General features: G+C 41.9%; 1 protein-coding gene across 1 annotated transcript in view; it reads left to right on the plus strand.

Annotated features, from left to right (window-relative positions):
• Window positions 1-16,684, plus strand: part of adat1 (adenosine deaminase tRNA specific 1) — a 111,699-nt gene extending 95,015 nt beyond the window's left edge. The window contains exons 7-9 of the mRNA XM_068650936.1: window positions 362-461; window positions 598-684; window positions 10,088-16,684. Coding sequence (XP_068507037.1) covers window positions 362-461; window positions 598-684; window positions 10,088-10,220 — 320 coding nt within the window. The 3' untranslated portion in view covers window positions 10,221-16,684. The remainder of the gene's footprint in view (window positions 1-361; window positions 462-597; window positions 685-10,087) is intronic.
• The last annotated feature ends 1,461 nt before the right edge of the window (window positions 16,685-18,145 follow it).

The following is an 18,145-nucleotide window of genomic DNA, read 5'->3' on the forward strand; positions in this document are numbered from 1 at the left end:
TGGTCTACACTTAATGGCACTGTTGAGTCAAAAATGTTTTACAAGTTTTTGTGTTTACCAATTTTCATGGAAAAATATTAACAAAATGTTAAAGTACTCCCTTAGTATTAGTTATTTGTCAGTACAGTTGCTCTAAAACTGGCAGTTCAAAAACTATGTAGTCATGCTATGATGAACATTATTGTATATTATCAAAAGTCAGAATTTTGATATTGTGATGACACTACTTGTCCAAGAGTGCTGCAAATGAGATCACTTAAATGAAACAGAAACGCATGTTTTGATTGCCTTTGATAATCCAAGCACATTCATAATTATAAGCAAACATGTGTAAATATGATTCATTGTTTATTCATGTCAGCTGTCAGTTGGTGTAAAGTGCCTGTGCAGCCACTTGATGTCACTGCTAACGGCTTCAAACAAGGAGTCGTCAAGAAGGCACTGGGTACAGCTAAAGCTAGGTAGTCATACAGTACTCTCATACAAGAAAAATAAAATAATTTTAATTTTTGTCCCCATTTGTCTCTCATTCTCTCTCTCTCTCTCTCTCTCTCTCTCTCTCTCTCTCTCTCTCTCTCTCGTTCACTCGCACACTAGGTCTGCCCTGTGTAAACTTGAACTTTTCCATTCATTCCTGTCGCTGGTGAGGTCCACTGACGCTTCGGCACTTCCTGACTCTCTCAGGTACTATATACTCTTTCTATGATATATATGTGTGTGTGTGTGTGTGTGTGTGTGTGTGTGTGTGTGTGTGTGTGTGTGTGTGTGTGTGTGTGTGTGTGTGTGTGTGTGTGTGTGTGTGTGTGTGTGTGTGTGTGTGTGTGTGTGTGTGTGTGCATGCCTGCATGTGTGTGTGTGTGCATGTGTGTGTGCGTGTGTGTGTGTGTGTGTATTTACACATATATATACAGGACTATCTCAGAAAATTAGAATATTGTGATAAAGTTCTTTATTTTCTGTAATGTAATTAAAAAAACAAAAATGTCATATGTCATACCCCCTCCGTGAGTCGTCACCTTACCGTGGTGGAGGGGTTTGCGTGTCCCAATGATCCTAGGAGCCATGTTGTCTGGGGCATCATGGCCCTGGTAGGTCACCCATGCCAAAAGGGTCCGAGGTGAGGGGCCAGACAAAGCACGGCACAAAAAGCCCCTTATGAAGAAAAACATATATGGACGTGGGTCACCGGGGCCCCCCTCTGGAGCCAGGCCTGGAGGTGGGGCTCAAAGGCGAGCGTCTGGCGGCCGGGCCTTTGCCCATTTGCCCGGCCGGGCACAGCCCGAAAAGGAAACGTGGGTCCCCCTTTCCATGGGCTCACCACCTGTGGGAGGAGCCAAAGGGGTCGGGTGCATTGTGAGCTGGGCGGCGGCCAAAGGCAGGGACCTTGGCGGTCCGATCTCCGGCTGCAGAAGCTGGCTCTTGGGACATGGAATATCACCTATCTGGCTGGAAAGGAGCCCGAACTGGTGTGCGAGGCAGCAAAGTTCCGACTAGACATAGTCAGACTTGCCTCCACACACAGTTTGGGTTCCGGTACTAGCCCTCTTGAGAGGGGCTGGACTCTCTTCCACTCTGGAGTTGCCCACGGTGAGAGGCGTCAAGCAGGTGTGGGTATACTTATTGCCCCCCAGCTGGGCGCCTGCACATTGGGGTTCACCTCAGTGAAATGAGAGGGTAGCCTCTCTTCGCCTTCGGGTGGGGGAACGGGTCCTGACTGTTGCACCAAATAGCAGCTCAGAGTACCCTGGCGGAAGTGCTGGAGAGCGCTCCTGCTGGGGACACCATTGTTCTACTGGGTGACTTCAATGCTCACGTGGGCATTGACAGTGAGACCTGGAAGGGCGTGATTGGGAGGAACGCCCCCCCCCAATCTGAACCCGAGCGGTGTTCTATTATTGGACTTCTGTGCTCGACACGGATTTTCTATAATGAACACCATGTTCAAGCATAAGGGTGTCCATGTGTGCACTTGGCACCAGGACACCCTGGGCCGCAGTTCAATGATCGACTTTGTAGTCGTGTCATCGTGCACACGAAGCAAACCGCGATCGGACAAACGGCACAACAGTGGATAGTAGTAACAATGAAATGTATATACTCACTTGTGTCAAAGACGCACAGGATCGCAGCAACATACTCAGTCGATACCGGCAACCTTTAACTTACCGCTGCGCACAAGTGAAAATGGGTATAATGTCTAGACCCCGAGTATAAGACGACCCCCACTTTTTCAGTCTTATTTCAATGCAAAAAACATCATCTTATATTCGGGCCAAAACGGTATATGTTTGTTTGTTTTCACTTTATTGTGCATTTTATGGCTGATGCGACGTATATTTCTGAGCGACTAATAGTCTGAAAAATACGGTACAATTAATTAATAAAAAATTGATGTTCTAGCCCTAGTCAATCAATCAACTTTATACTGCACTTTAGAACAACCATTGCTACATACAAAGTCCCTGGAGTAAAACACTTCTTTCGGTAACTTCCGTCGCCACAGCAGAGCAGTCGTTTCCATCTTCCTCTGTCACACCAACCACCTGCATGTCATCCCGCACCACATCCATAAACTTCCTCTTTGGCCTCCCTTTTCTTCCCCTGCCTGCTGGCTCAATCCACACCATCCTTTTCCCTATACCCCGGTCCCCCTTCAGCACATGTTCAAGACGTCTCAATCTTGCCTCTCTGACTTTGTCTCTGAACTGCTCCACCTTAGCTGTCCCTCTGATATGTTCATTCTTAAACCTGTCCATCTTCGTCACTCCCAAAGAGAATTGCAACATTTTCATCTCTGCCACCTCAAGCAGTGCCTCCAGTCTTTTTGTTAGTGCCATCGCCTCTCACCTGTACAACATCGCTGGCCTGTAGACCTTTCTTTTAACTATTGTAGATGTTCTTCGGTCACAAATCACTCCTGCCACCTTTCTCCACCCGCTCCATCATGCATGCACTCTTTTCTTCACCTCTCTGCTACAATCACCATTAATTTGGACAGTTGACCCCAAGTATTTAAACTCACCTACTTTCACGACCTCTACTCCTGGTAACCGCACTATTCCACCAGACTCCCTCTCATTCGCACGTGCATTCAGTTTTGCTCCTTCTGACTTTCATTCCCCTGCTCTCCAGAGCATATCTCCACCTCTCCAGGCCAGAGTCAACCTGCTCTTTACTCTGACTTCAAATCACAATGTCATCTGCAAACATCATCATCGTCCATAACATTGATCTGATCTCATCTGTCAACCTGTCCATCACCACTGTGAACAAAGGACTCAGATCTGATCCTTGGTGTAATCCCACCTCCAGTTGGAATGGATCAGTTCTATTGTATATCTCAACACTGTCACACTATCCCTGTACATGTCCTGGACTATCCTTACATACTTCTCTACAAGTCCAGACTTCCTCATACAATACAACAAGTCTTCTTTTGTTACCCTGTCATAAACTTTCTCTAAATGCACACACACACAATGTAACTCCTTCTGGCATTCTCTATAAGTTTCCATCAGTATTCTCAGAGCAAACAATTCATCAGTAGTGCTCTTTCTCAGCACAAAACCATATTGCTGCTCACAGATCTTCATCTGTTTTCTGAGCCTAGCTTCTACTATTCCTTCCCATAACTTTATGCTGTGGCTAATCAACTTCATGCTTCTGTAGTTACTGCGATACCGCCATACATCCATTTGAACAGCAGACTCACAGGCATTGGGAAATTCTGTGCAGACAAGGTGGTGCTCATCTTATACGTATTTACATACAGACAGAGTGGTGTTCCTCTTGCATTTATAAGTCTGTTTTAACAGTCATTTCAGCTGATAGGAGACAGCTACGGTTCTGGAATGTGTCAAACCCGCACTTATAAGCGACCCGACTCTCCATTCAAAGGGTTAAGACTCTCCTTAGTCCCCGGCAACTCTAACGCAGCGAATGGGGAGACGTGTCATCCAACACCTGTGCCGAGTAACTCCGGTCGAGACACGGTATCGGGATGACCGCGCCCTTTTTACAGCAGCTCTCTCCCTAAAGGATTAGGTGCAACTTGGTAACGCTCAGATGGGTTAACCGTTAAACTGTCCTTGTCAGGACCGCAAGGACTCGTTACATAACTAGCGTGCACTAGCTGAACCAAAGTGAACTATTTAGGAGCGTCTACGACAGTGCCGATGTTACGGGTCAAACTGTCCCTTCCCTTTTAAAGATTTGAATGGTTTAAAGCGGGGGTGTCGAACTCATTTTTTTAAAATAACTCGTTTTCAAATCAGACGAGTTAAAACTGGTCAAATATAAAAAAAAGATATTATTAAAAGTGAAGACAATTTGCAATTCTAGTAATGACACACAAACTTGATGCACAATGTGTCTTCGCGGGCCACATAAAATGATGTGGCGGGCCGTATCTGGCCCCCGGGCCTTGAGTTTGACACCTGTGGTTGATAGTATGACAATGAAAGGAAGGGAAAGGGCTTTAGCTATTAAATACACTGCTCAAAAAAATTAAAGGAACACTTTGAAAACACATCAGATTTCAATGGTGAAATTTTTGGGGGGGATATCTATACTGATATGGACAGTTTAATGTCTCAGGAACAAAAGGATGCCACAACTTTTGATGGAAATAAAAGTTTTCAGCCTACAGAGGGCTCAGTATACAGACACCCCAAAAATCAAAGTGAAAAAAATTATATGGCAGGCTCGTCCTTTTTGCCTAAATTCAATTTCTGCAACTCAAAATTATTTTCAATATCTTGTGTGGCCCCCACGAGCTTGTATGCGGCATGCTCCTAATGAGACGACGCATGGTGTCTTGTGAGATGTCTTCCCAGATCTGTCTAAGGGCATCAGTGAGCTCCTGTAAAGTCTGAGGAGCAACCTGGCGGCGCATGATGGACCGAAACATTATGTCCCAGAGGCGTTCTATCGGGTTTAGATCAGGTGATCGTGAGGGCCATTCAATTGTGTCAATTCCTTTATCCTCCAGATAGTCTGCATACTCTTGCCACAACAGGCCGGGCATTGTTGTGGATCAGGAGGAACCCAGGACCTACTGCAACAGCGTAGGGTCTGACCATAGGTGAAAGCATTTCATCCCGATACCTAATAGCAATCAGACTGCTGTTCTCTAGCCTGTAGAGGTCTGTTCGTCCCTACATGGAAATGTCTCCCCAGACCGTCACTCACCACCAAACCGGTCATGCTGAATGATGTTGCAGGCAACATAGCGCTCTCCTTGGCTTCTCCAGACCCTTTCACGTCTATCACATGTGCTCAGGGTAAACCTGCTCTCATCTGTGAAAACCACAGGATGCCAATTTTGGTGTTCTATGGCAAATGCCAATCGAGCTCCACGGTGCTGAGCAATGAGCACAGGAAACACTACAGGACGTCGTGCCCTGAGGCCACCCTCGTGAAGTCTGTTTCTGACTGTTTGGGCAGAGACATTTACACCAGTAGCCTGCTGGAGGTCATTCTGTAGGGCTCAGGCAGTGCTCAACCTGTTCCTCCTTGCACAAAGCAGCAGATATCGGTCCTGCTGATGGAATGAGGAGCGTCTACGGCCCTGTCCAGCTCTCCTAGAGTAACTGCCTGTCTCCTGGAATCTCCTCCATGCTCTGGAGATTGTACTGGGAGACGCATCAAATCTTCTTGCAACAGCACGCATGGATGTGCCATCCTGGAGGAGTTGAACAATCTGCGCAACTTCAGGAGGGTTAAGAAATCGCCTCATGCTCCCAGTCGTGATAATGACTCTAGCTAAAGCCAACACTTGTGGAAAAACAGTCAAAAAAGATCAAGAGGGAGGAACTTGAAATGGCCTCCACCTGCAAAATCAGTCCTGTTTAGGGACCCTCTCATTGTTGCCCCTCTAGTGCAACCGGTTGTTAATTTCATCAACACCAATGCAGCTGAAACTACTTAACAACGCCCTCTGCCACGTACCTGACCAAAACCTTTTCAGAAAAATCCAATTGAATTCATGCCATACCCTGATAAAAAAAACTGTTCCTTTAATTTTTTTGAGCAGTGTACAAAACCACGCATTACATGATTAAATATAAAATAAATAAAAAACTAATTAATTGATAATGTGAGATAGAATTTATTGAATAAGTATGAAATAGAAATACAGATCGTAATTACCCACACAATCGAAATAATTCCACTCACTGATTCTCATACAAGTAAAACTTATCCAATCATGAAGTCCTTACGATCGTAAAACATAAAAATAGTAATTGCACAAGACTGCAAACAAAGACTGTAAACTTCCCCTGGCTGCAGCAGCCGTGTTCATTCCCACAGCACCCACCAACAGTATTGCAATTAACCCCTTGTGTTTCCCACTCAAACACATCACATTAATAAAATGCTTTTCCAGGTTTATTACACACAAAATATGGATAAAACATCAATAATGAATACATGTAAATTATAATTAATCATCAATGGCCTAATGTCAACAATTGATTAAATAAATTACAGTCAAACCTCGGTTTTCGAACGTCCCGGTTCTCGAACAAATCGGAATTCAAACAAGAAATTCGATATTTTTTTGCTTCGGTTGTCGAACAAAATTTGTAGGTCGAACCTCGCGAGATGAGCCGAAAGGACCCAAGAAAACCCGACCGTGCGGCCCGGATGCCGACTGACTCCGTTCATTATTGTATTTTCGTTACTTTGAGGATTGTATTAACCCCTAATCATGCCTCCAAAGAAAGCAAGTGGGAGCAGTAAAGCCATCCTAAAACACAAAGACGCTCTTAAAGCAATGCGACAGTGAGCCCCCTGCGCGCTGCGGTTGCGCGATCAAACCAAATTAAGCTCCCTGCGCACTGAGGTCCACTTAAATTTTGGAAAGTACATCAGGACATTAAAAATATTTTCTAAATTTCAGCGACGGCTCTGTCACAATAATGCGACCAGCGCGGTGCAGTTCCGCGGTCAGCAGCGCGCTACGGTTGCGCGTTCGGCAGTGCGCTGCAGTTGCGCGATCAGACAAAAATGCGCAAATGAAAAAATGCTTAAAAAAGGCGTTTTTTTTTAGTCTTAGAACGGATTAAATTTTTTTCTATTAATTGTAATGGGAAAAATAGATTCGGAATTCGATCGATTCACTTCTCGAACCGCCTTCTGAAACGGATTGTGGTTGAAAACCGAGGTTTGACTGTACATGTAAATGTATGATAAATCATCGATGTTGATAACACAAATCATGTCTAACAATAATTAACATAACACATAAACCATAACTAACCTATGGTTATGGGCACTCCTACGTTAACATATATGATTGTACTGCTTAAAGTCAAAGTCAAAGTCTCCTTTACTGTCAATTCCTCCGCATGTCAAGACACACAAAGAGATCGAAATTACGTTTCTCACTATCCCAGGGTGACAAGACAGAGTTCACAACGCACATACAAGTAAACAACACAGGAAAAATAACACAAGAAGTCAACATCAATGAACAATAAGCGTGATAGCACGCTAGCCGCTCCCGATGCACAGCAGAGTCCGGTAAGATGACAGTCAACCAGGCCACTGTGAACACGAGCACAGAGCAGGCACGCACTGTCCGGTTCGTGGATCCTATCAGGCGAACGCAACCCATCTTGTCGTCCCGCGAACGAACGTACGCCAGGAGAATGGAAGGCACGGCTGAGCGAGCTGGGTTGGCCGCAAGCCTGGCCCGACGTCTCCGCGCTGGCCCCTCTTCCGCTGCCTCGCAGACCCGCTGCCGACGCAATCCCAACAATGCTCCAGGACGGAGCAGTCCGAGCTCAGGACGCAGTCCAACCGGGGGAGGAAGAGCAGGCCAGTCCGGCGTCGCTCCATGACGAAGCAGTCCGAGCGCCCTTAATCTCTCTGCACCAAAGTCCAGAACGCCATAAAACCCACTTAAAGTTAAAAAAGTCAAAAGTTAAAGTCCCAATGATCATCGTCACACACACATCTGGGTGTGGTGAAATTTGTCCTCTGCATTTAACCCATCCCCATGTGATTTTGATCCATCCCCTGGGGGAGAGGGGAGCAGTGAGCAGCAGCGGTGCCGCGCTCGGGAATCATTTGGTGATCTAACCCCCCAATTCCAACCCTTAATGCTGAGTGCCAAGCAGGGAGGCAATGGGTCCCATTTTTATAGTCTTTGGTATGACCCGGCCGGGGTTTGAACCCACAACCTTCCAGTCTCAGGGCGGACACTCTACTACTGGGCCACTTCCGCCGATGTTGAGCAGAACATGCCCGCCGCACTAGTAGCACGACGTATCACACGAGACGAATACACACAAAACTGCCGGACAAACACTCAGTAAACACTCACAAAAAAACGAACGGGACAGAGAGTGGCTGCTGCGTGTGCACGCGCCGCCATCTTAAGCTGTTACCGAGTATATTGTAGCAAAGCAAAGTAATATAACAAAGGATCTAAAGTTGTGTGTTACTATTCGTAATTCAGGACAGGCCTCGTGTTACTCTAAACCACAGGTGTCAAAGTCAAGGCCCGGGGGCCAGATACGGCCCGCCACATCATTCTATGTGGCCCGCGAAGACAAATTGTGCATCAAATTCGTGTGTCATTACTAGAATTGCAAATTGTCTTCACTTTTAATAATATCTTTTTTTTTTTTATATTTGACCAGTTTTTACTCGTCTGATTTGAAAACGAGTTATTTGTCAGTTTGTTTTGTAGCTTTTACTGTATATAATGTGAGGTGCTCATACATTTATTTGGGTTGACAGTCATAATGGCCCTCCGAAAGAAGCTATGACTACAATGCGGCCCGCGAAAGAAATGAGTTCGACACCCCTGCTCTAAACACTCTTATTACTTTAAATCTCTAATAAGTCCTATCAGGTCTCATGTCAAGCTTTGGCGCCATCTTTTGGCTAAATTTGGAATTTTAACAAAGCCAATTTGCCTGGGAGAAATCCAATACACACAAATGCACCATTTGTACCATCTCGCCACCATGTCACTTGACAAATGACAGTTGGATTATAGGTCAAATAATGTTGTCTTTGTATCGGTATTTACTTCATATCCAGGCATCAACGTGGTTTCCAAGCTGTGCGCAGGATAGGGTAAAGAAACTGCAAAAATATCTGAAAAGTTCTAAGATCCACTAAGTCACTCGTACGTTCTATGGCAAACAAAGGACAATCCTCTGTCAGGGTCAACCGGTGATCCGCGGCTCTCTAGTGGTCCCTGGTGGTATTACAGGTTGTCCGCAAAATGGAAAATAGTTATGACAGATTTGAAATTAAAATGTATTTATCATGTTGATAAATTGATTTATTTTCCAGCCATTTTTTTAAATCATTTATCTAGCCAAATTATGTCAAATGTAGCTGAGAGTCCCAAAATAGACATACAGATGCAAATATATAGTCTGTATAGGTCTATCCTCCTTTGGTGCGAAATAAAATAAAATAATAAACCATAACTAACCCATGGTTATGGGCACTCCTACGTTAACAAATTATGTCAAATGTAGCTGAGAGTCCCAAAATAGACATACAGATGCAAATATATAGTCTGTATAGGTCTATCCTCCTTTGGTGCAAAATAAAATAATAAACCATAACTAACCCATGGTTATGGGCACTCCTACGTTAACAAATTATGTCAAATGTAGCTGAGAGTCCCAAAATAGACATACAGATGCAAATATATAGTCTGTATAGGTCTATTGACAATAAATATAGTAATTGACAATAAAGCTGACTTTGACTTTGACTTTGACTTTGACTATTCTCCTTTGGTGCAAAATAAAATAATATTCCCCCAAACCAGTGATTCCCGAGTTGCTTCTTGGTTATAATGGTGGTCCCTTGGACAAAACCTGTTGAAAACCCCTCCTCTATGCAACGCCGATTATCACCACTTTAAGGACTGATAGCAGTAGTCTCGCCTGACATTTAATGATTGCTCACTCAAATAGCTGGATGTTTTAAATTACACAGCTTTAACAGAGGTCAGTACCCTATTAAATATAGTTCAATTGTTTTCTTTCATAAAATAAACTAATCCAAATACAGAGAGGTGAATGAGAATGATATGATTGTATGTCTGCAGGAGAACAGATCTACACACTTACTTGGAGTACAAGGAGGCATCTGACGCCTACCAACAAGCATGGCAACTACTTCGCAAGCAGGCTTTCCCTATTTGGCCACGCAGTAACAGAGACCTCCTGCTCTTCAAATGAAACCCAAAATAATCCCATTAATGTTTTTGGGGAAACAAATTTATCTTAGATTTGAGTTTTGGATTGTGTTCATTTTTCCCTCTCAACAATGTTTATTTTCCTTGCTAATATCATATACACAGCTGGATCCACTGGAGTGTCATAGAAAAGTCATTACCCTACTACAGTAATCCCTCGTTTATCGCGGATAATTGGTTCCAAAAACCACCCGCGATAAGTGAAATCCGCAAAGTACGGTCACCAACAAGAAGTACTGGTCAGGCTAACGAGTTAGCGGAAAGATACTAATTTGCAATCGTGTTAACACGCGAAAACGAACTTCTAAAGGAAGGTAAACGAACATTTGGAGCAATACTACATTGTCCTAAAGGTTGGACACGTTTCCTCAATTTAGAAGTTTTGTTTTGACTTTCAAATGTTTTTTTAATTTGGAAAAAAAATCTGCGATGTAGTGAAGCCGCGATACACGAAACGCGAAGTAGCGAGTGATCACTGTATATATGTGTCAACTCCCTTCTAATCAGAAGAAAGGTTAAGCCACCATAATAGGCTGGTGACTTCAAGTCATTTGCAAAGATCCTCTTCGGTATGAGAGTAACTTAGGGTCAAACAAATAAATATATTCTGATACCGTGAGATCACAATTTGTATTAGAAATAGGAGGTTTCAAAAAGTGCCGTCAATTCACCAAAAAGAGCCCATTTCTATGTTTCTGTTCTCACCTAAATGATTTTTTTGTTAAAAATATGTATTTGGGGGTCAAGGAATCATTTTGATATTTTATCCTACAGATCATTTGGTGATATCCTACATATCGTTTATTCTACATATAAGAAAAATATGTCAACTTTTTTTATTTTATGTCAATATTAGTTTTGGATATTTCAATCATATTACTATTAATTGCTACATATTTACTGTTTTCAATCAGAATCAGCTTTATTGACCAAGTTTGTGCTTGCCAAACGGAATTTGACTCTGGTTGATCTCAGCCTCTGTACAACATTTAAGTGACTGACAACATTCAGGTAACTAACAACATTTAAGTGGCAAGGGCAGGATGTTATTGCACAGTGATGTCTCTGAGACTCTATGAGTGGTGTGAGTTCATTAGAGCAACAGCCTGGGAGAAGAAGCTGTGTCTGTCTGCTGGTTTTGGCGTACAGCACTCTGTAACGCCGTCCGGAGAGGAGTAGTTTGAACAGACTGACCTGGTTGAGAAGGGTCTGCAGAGATGTTACTTGCACATTTCCTGGTCCTGGTCAGGTACAAGTCTTGGACAGATGGGAGGTTGGTCCCGATTCTTTTCCGTAGAACTGATTGTCCGTTGCAGTCTGTGCTTGTCTTGTTTGGTGGCCGATCCAAACCTGAAGGTGATGGAGGTGCAGAGGATAGACTGGATGATGGCAGTGTAAAAGGTCATCAGCAGCTCCTGTGGCAGATTGAACTTCCTGAGCTGTCTCAGAAAGTACAACCTCTGCTGGGCCTTCTTCCGGACAGAGTCTATGTGGGCGGCCTATTTCAGGTCCCGGGAGATTGTGGATCACGGGAACTTGAAGGTGTCTGTGGTGGGAATCTGAGTATGGTGAGGGGTAGAAGTGGCGAAGGGTCCCTCCTGAAGTCCACTGTCATCTCCACGGTCTTGAGCGGGTTCAGCTCCAGGTGGTTTTGGCTGCACCAGTGAACCAGCCACCTCCTGTCTGTACGCTGTCTCGACACCATCCCGGATCAGTCCGATGAGAGTGGTGTCGTCCGCATACTTCAAGAGCTTCACCGAAGAGTCGCCTGAGCAGAAATCGTTGGTGTAAGAGCAGTAGGGAGAGTACACATCCCTGAGTGTGATGGTGATGTGGCACGAAAGGTGTAACAGATGCGCCATGCGTGGTGATGTGACAAAATCCAAAGGAAAACAAGTGTCGGGTAGAGTCCCAGACAATTTGTCAAGTTGTAATACCAAATCTAACCACTACAGTTCACCAGACCTGAGTTCAACATGAACAATTTAGTTACAGATAGTCTCAGAAATTTAATCTCCAAATATATTCTGCTTGCTTACAATCGGCAATCATGCATTACTGATGATCATATACTCAGTAACTGCTTCACATATGATTTTGAAAGGTTTTGTAAACCCATGACCATAAATTCACGTTATGAATAATGTGTCAGGACTCGTCACTGGTGCGTAAAAAGGCGGTGACGTGTATGGTTATTGTAAAATGGTTATGCAGTATAAACTCTAGGTAACCAGTCTGAATTATGGGTGATTTCTGTATTAAACAGTCTAAGATCTCAGTAAATCTCATTCGTTACCCTGTGCATGGCATTTAATGAAATGGACTGTGAAGGAGACGTGGTGATAAATTGCATTGACTATCATAGAACTATAAGTTGCAATCAGTATATTCCTGAGCAATTAAAACAATTAACAAATAAAAATAACTGCTCTTTTTTGCACTTAAACATCAGGAGCTTGAATAAACATCATGATGATTTAGTTACTCTACTTACAAACACAGGCTGCAGCTTTGATGCAATTGGCTGCAGTGAAACTTGGCTGCATGACAAGTCATACACTGACATCTTAAATCTTAATGGCTATAAGTTGTTGACTAAGAACAGATGTGGCCGATCTTGCGGTGGCGTGTGCCTATATATTTCCTCCGCTTACAACGTGAGGATATGTGATGACATTGTCATAGCAGACAACCACAGTGACTCCCTTTTTGTTGAAATAAACGGAAAAAGCAGGAAAAACCTCATTATTGGTATAATATATCGTCCCCCAGACGCTGATCTTGAAATCTTTAGGACTAAATTGGAGGAAGCATTATTTTCTTTAAATGATAATAACAAAAGCTGTGTCCTCCTTGGCGACTTCAATGTTGATCTTTTCAAGGATGATACAGCCAAAAATGACTTTATAAACACATTACACTCTTCATCATTCTTTCCCATAATAAATACTTATACCAGAGTCACTCAACTAAGTCAATTATTGATCATTTCATCACAAATCTTCAAAACATCACGCTTACTTCTGGAACTGTACTCTCTGAGATTTCTGATCATTTCCGTATTGTATTATTCATTGACCTCCCTGCTAGGCCCCCACCTACTCGTCATATAATAAAATTAAAATTACTCAATGAAGAAACCATACGACGTCGAGGTGAGGACCTGCAGACCAAGACATGGTATGGAATATATAATTGTAGTGATGTTGATGCTGCATTTGAAACTCTAACCAAAGAAATATCCGACTCTATTCAAAGGACCATTCCTGAGAAACTAATCATGCAATACTACTACTCAAAATCCATGGATCACTAAGGTCATATTAAAGTCTATTAAGCATAAAAACAAATTATATAAAAGATACATAAATTGACCTAACCATAATAATAAAAACACATATATTAATTATAGAAATAAACTTACACATATTATCAGAAAGCGGAAGAGTAATCATTTTGCCGATTTGATAAACGAATCACAGGGTGATTCCAAGAAATTTTGGAGAGTACTGAACAAGGTCTTAAACAGAAGCCCAAAAACTCCTGTATTCCCTGACCATGATAATAATACAGGCAACACCACCAGAAACAACAGTCTTGCCGACGAATTCAATAACTACTTTGTCTCCATTGGTAGCAACATATCCAGTAAAATCAGTCAGCCTCAGGATGCCTCGTTTAAAGACTACCTATCAGGTACCTGGGCTCTTTCTTCCTGAATGCAACAAACTGCGATGAAGTGCATAAAATAATCATGAATATGAAGAATTCAAACTCAGCTGGAACAGATGGTATCTCAAGTAAAATCCTGAAAAGCATCTCCAATGTAATAACTGCACCTCTTACACATTGCATCAATCTGTCTCTACTCTCTGGAGTAGTGCCACAAATGGCAAAAATAGCGCGTAACATACCGGTCTATAAATCGGGAGATAAAAACGATATTAGCAACTATAGACCAATATCAATCATGCCTACTCTTTCCAAGGTTTTGGAAAGAGTAGTTTACAACAAACTTAACAGCTTTCTAAACAAACTAAACATCATTGCCCCATCCCAGTATGGATTCAGAAAGGAAACACTACATATATGGCACTACTTGACTTGACTGATAAAATCTACGAGGCAATTGATAAAGGCAAATATGGTATTGGGATTTTTCTGGACTTGTCTAAAGCTTTTGATACCATTAAGATTGACATTCTTGTAAATAAATTACACCACTATGGTATTAGAGGCCTGGCATTAGACTGGTTCCGCAGCTACCTACTTGGAAGATATCAATATGTTTCTATTAACAACCATAAATCTTCACACAAACCCATCAATTATGGAGTTCCCCAAGGGTCCATCTTGGGGCCGCTCCTCTTAATCTTGTACATAAATGACATTGTTAATACTCCATCCATGCTACATAAAGTGTTATTTGCTTATGATACAAACGTGTTTCTTTCCCACAAAAATCCAAATACACTTGAACAAATTGTAAATAGTGAGTTAGCAAAAATAAACACATGGTTTAAATGCAACAAACTCTCCCTAAATGTCAATAAAACAAGCCACATCATATTCCGCTCCCATAAAAAAGGACATTGACCAAATTTACATAAAAATCAACGGACAAAACATTGAAAGAGTCAGCTCTACTAAATTCCTGGGTATCCATATTAACAAGTTCTTCAACTTTAAAAGACATATTGATGATCTCACAATCAAACTGTCTAAATATGCTGCTTTGTTCTTCAAATTGAGGCATTATCTCCCACTTACTGCACTTCTTATTCTGTACAAATCCTTATTTGAACCTCATTTAAAATATTGCAATATTATATGGTGTAACACATTTCCAACCCATTTTAAAAAGCTTGAGATACTTCCGAAAAAGGTAATACGTGCCATAACATGGTCAGAGTTTAACGCCCCCACTAAAACAATCTTCCACCGACACAATCTTCTGAGGCTTGTTGAACACAACTATTTCCGGAATGCTTGCGTCATGTATCAGACTATCCATAAACGAAACCATAAACTCTGTCAACTCATCCCAACCTGTACTCCCAGCCACACCCACACCACCAGGAATAGCAATCTAATCATTGGGAAAAAACTTAAACTAAAATCTACAAGCTTTAGCATTGTGTGCAGAGGGCCACAGATTTGGAATGAGCTTGACGAAACACTAAAAATGTTGCAATCCATATCCATTTTCAAGGCAAATCTAAAAAATCAACTCCTATCAATGTATGTTTAATGTGCTGATCATTAATCGCATGAACACCTGTGTCCTGTTGTTAATTTATTAATTGCTAATGTACTTTACATCAAATCCAGTGTAACCAGAATACTGAGACTATCTATTACTTGTCATATGTTTATTGTGTGTTGTACCTTATTGTGTGTTTATTGTTATTGTCTATTATATATCTGTATGTTTGTCCATAATATAAGGATATCTGGCCAATATCTGATACTTATGGGAAACCAGGCCCCCTACTAAAAGCTTTAAATAGCTTGCTTAGGGTCACCTTTCACGCATCCGACTGTGTAATACTGTTTGTTGTATCATGTTGTATGTCTTGGATATTGCGTGAATAAACTCAACTCAACAACTTGAAAAAAAAAAGTTAAAGCCTCTGATTGCGACTCACTTTAAGGTAACTAGGACAGAGGTCAACAGACACATGGTGATGAATTATCCATAGCCTCGTAGTGGAATTTCACCAGTATCACGTAAGGAACTATAACTCTGTCCGCGTGACTACCAAAGAAAGAGTGGGCAATTCTTGGAAATGTCATCACTAATTTCCAAGGAACTCACGAATTCTGCTATAAAAGCAGGCTCAAAGAGTGCTATTCGTTCTCCTTTTCTCCATCGAGTGCGCAGTGAGGATGTGTTGACGGAAGACATTTTTTTTTCCTTCTTCGACCTTTGTCTAAGATGCCAGGTCAATTGGAAGATTCTAATGGACATACTCAAATAATTTTGACTAAAGACAGACAAAAAAAAGAACACTCTTGTAACATAGATCAACTTGATCACTCAACTATCCACCTAAAACACTTCAGTATTTTTATGCTTCCTTTTTATGAAAACCTGAAATTGCAATCCTAACAGGATGTTGCCAAATTTTTGAGTAAAGGACATATAAGGGAGGTCAATTGGAAACTGTTTTTCCTGTGCCTAGCCACTTTGGAATAGAATGTTCTGCTTTATAGTAAGTAAGCAGAACCGTTTCAGTTGCATGCCATCTTGTAGTGGCCATCATGGTATTGTTGGGTTTTTGTATTTCAAGTACGTATTGGTTTACTATTGGCTGCCATTGTAATCTTCATGAGAGGATTTATCTCAGCTGGCATTGTAATACTACAATTTTATATAGTTATTTCCCATTCAATCACTCCTCTTGTTATCATTATTTGCTATTAAAGTATTTTCCTGCATCTAAACCTCTTTTTTTATTATTTCTTCCCAAAAATAATTTTGGTGAATGAACAGCTAAACAGTTATACTGGTCCTGCCATCTGTCTACTTAGAAAATAAAATGAGTCCAGGCAATACTGACCAGGAAAGCTAAAACTGTTTTTGTGAGTAAGAATAAAATGCACCTCGCCTTGATGTCTATTCATATATAAATGAGGTAGGGGTCATAAAATTGTATTACCTTTTTATGATTTGTTATGGTATCATAAATCACCCCCTTTTGGATTGGGGAGGGGTTGGGGGCGTCACGACTGGCGCCATTTTTGACTGTCGCCATTTTGGTTTGATGGCTCCATTTTTAGATGTGGATATGTATGGGCATGTATTTTTGTGAATCAAAACAGGTGCAGCATCTGAACTAGCTTTGCTATCAGCCAGTACGTGTGGGGTGAAGGGGGGCATTTTGTTGAGAAAAAGAAGGAGAGGGGGTCAAGGGAGGTGTTTTGTTGAGAAAAACGCATCTGAAAGAAAAAAAAATCAAGGTGTTGTCGCATGTAATTTGACAAACAATAGTAGAGTCAACGTTATTGGTGCCAAAGTTATCTGAAAGAGAAAAAATCAAGGTGTTGTCGCATCTAATTTGGGGAGCCAGTAGAGCCAGCATTATTGGTGCCAAAGTTATCTGAAAGAGAAAAAAATCTCTTTGAAAATCAAATTGTAATTTAACATACAATAGTTCAGGGGATCAAGGGGAGTTTTGTTGAGAAAAGACATCTAAAGGAGAAATCCTCTGAAAGAGACTGGAGGTCAGCAAGGTGCCAAAGTTATCTGACTCGGTATACGGGCAAAGTTAGGGGTCGTTTAATTTTGGAGGGAGACAGATGAAAGCCTCTGTTTTTATGAAGGTTGTCTAAGTTTAAAACATATCCTGATTAAAAACACGTGATACACATAAATGTGGTTTGAGAGAGGGGCTGAATCTGTTGTTGGTATACTACGCCAGAGTATCGTGCTGCTAGTTCACAGAAAAGAGCTAAGCTAAAGCTGTGGCGTTAAATTGCAAACCTGAAGCTCAAATCATGATAGCAGAAACGCCGGTCAGTATCCATCTTTGCCGTAAAGGCCCTGATGGCTTGTTAGACGCACCTAGGAAGGAACAAATGTATCTAAAGCGTATGCAATAGCGTCCTACAGAAAAACTTGAGCGGAGCTGGCATCTAACACCGGAGACTCTGCGGGGATTTAATTTTTTTTACGAGATTGGTGAGTTGTCTTTATGAGAAATCAAGAGGACTCTGGATCAAACAACAACTATGAGCAGACCGGCGCGTATGGTTCGTTGAACTCAAATGACTGGGGTGTTTTAAATCAACTCCTGCGTATGAACGAATGCAAGCATTCCGTGAGACGAGCCGTGTCTGGACAAACGTCGTCGGAGTGAAACGTAAACTGACTTTAGATTACCGTATTTGCCGGTGTATAAGTCG

The sequence above is a fragment of the Syngnathus scovelli genome, chromosome 6 (genome assembly GCF_024217435.2).
Source record: "Syngnathus scovelli strain Florida chromosome 6, RoL_Ssco_1.2, whole genome shotgun sequence".
NCBI classification, from domain to species: Eukaryota; Metazoa; Chordata; class Actinopteri; order Syngnathiformes; family Syngnathidae; genus Syngnathus; species Syngnathus scovelli.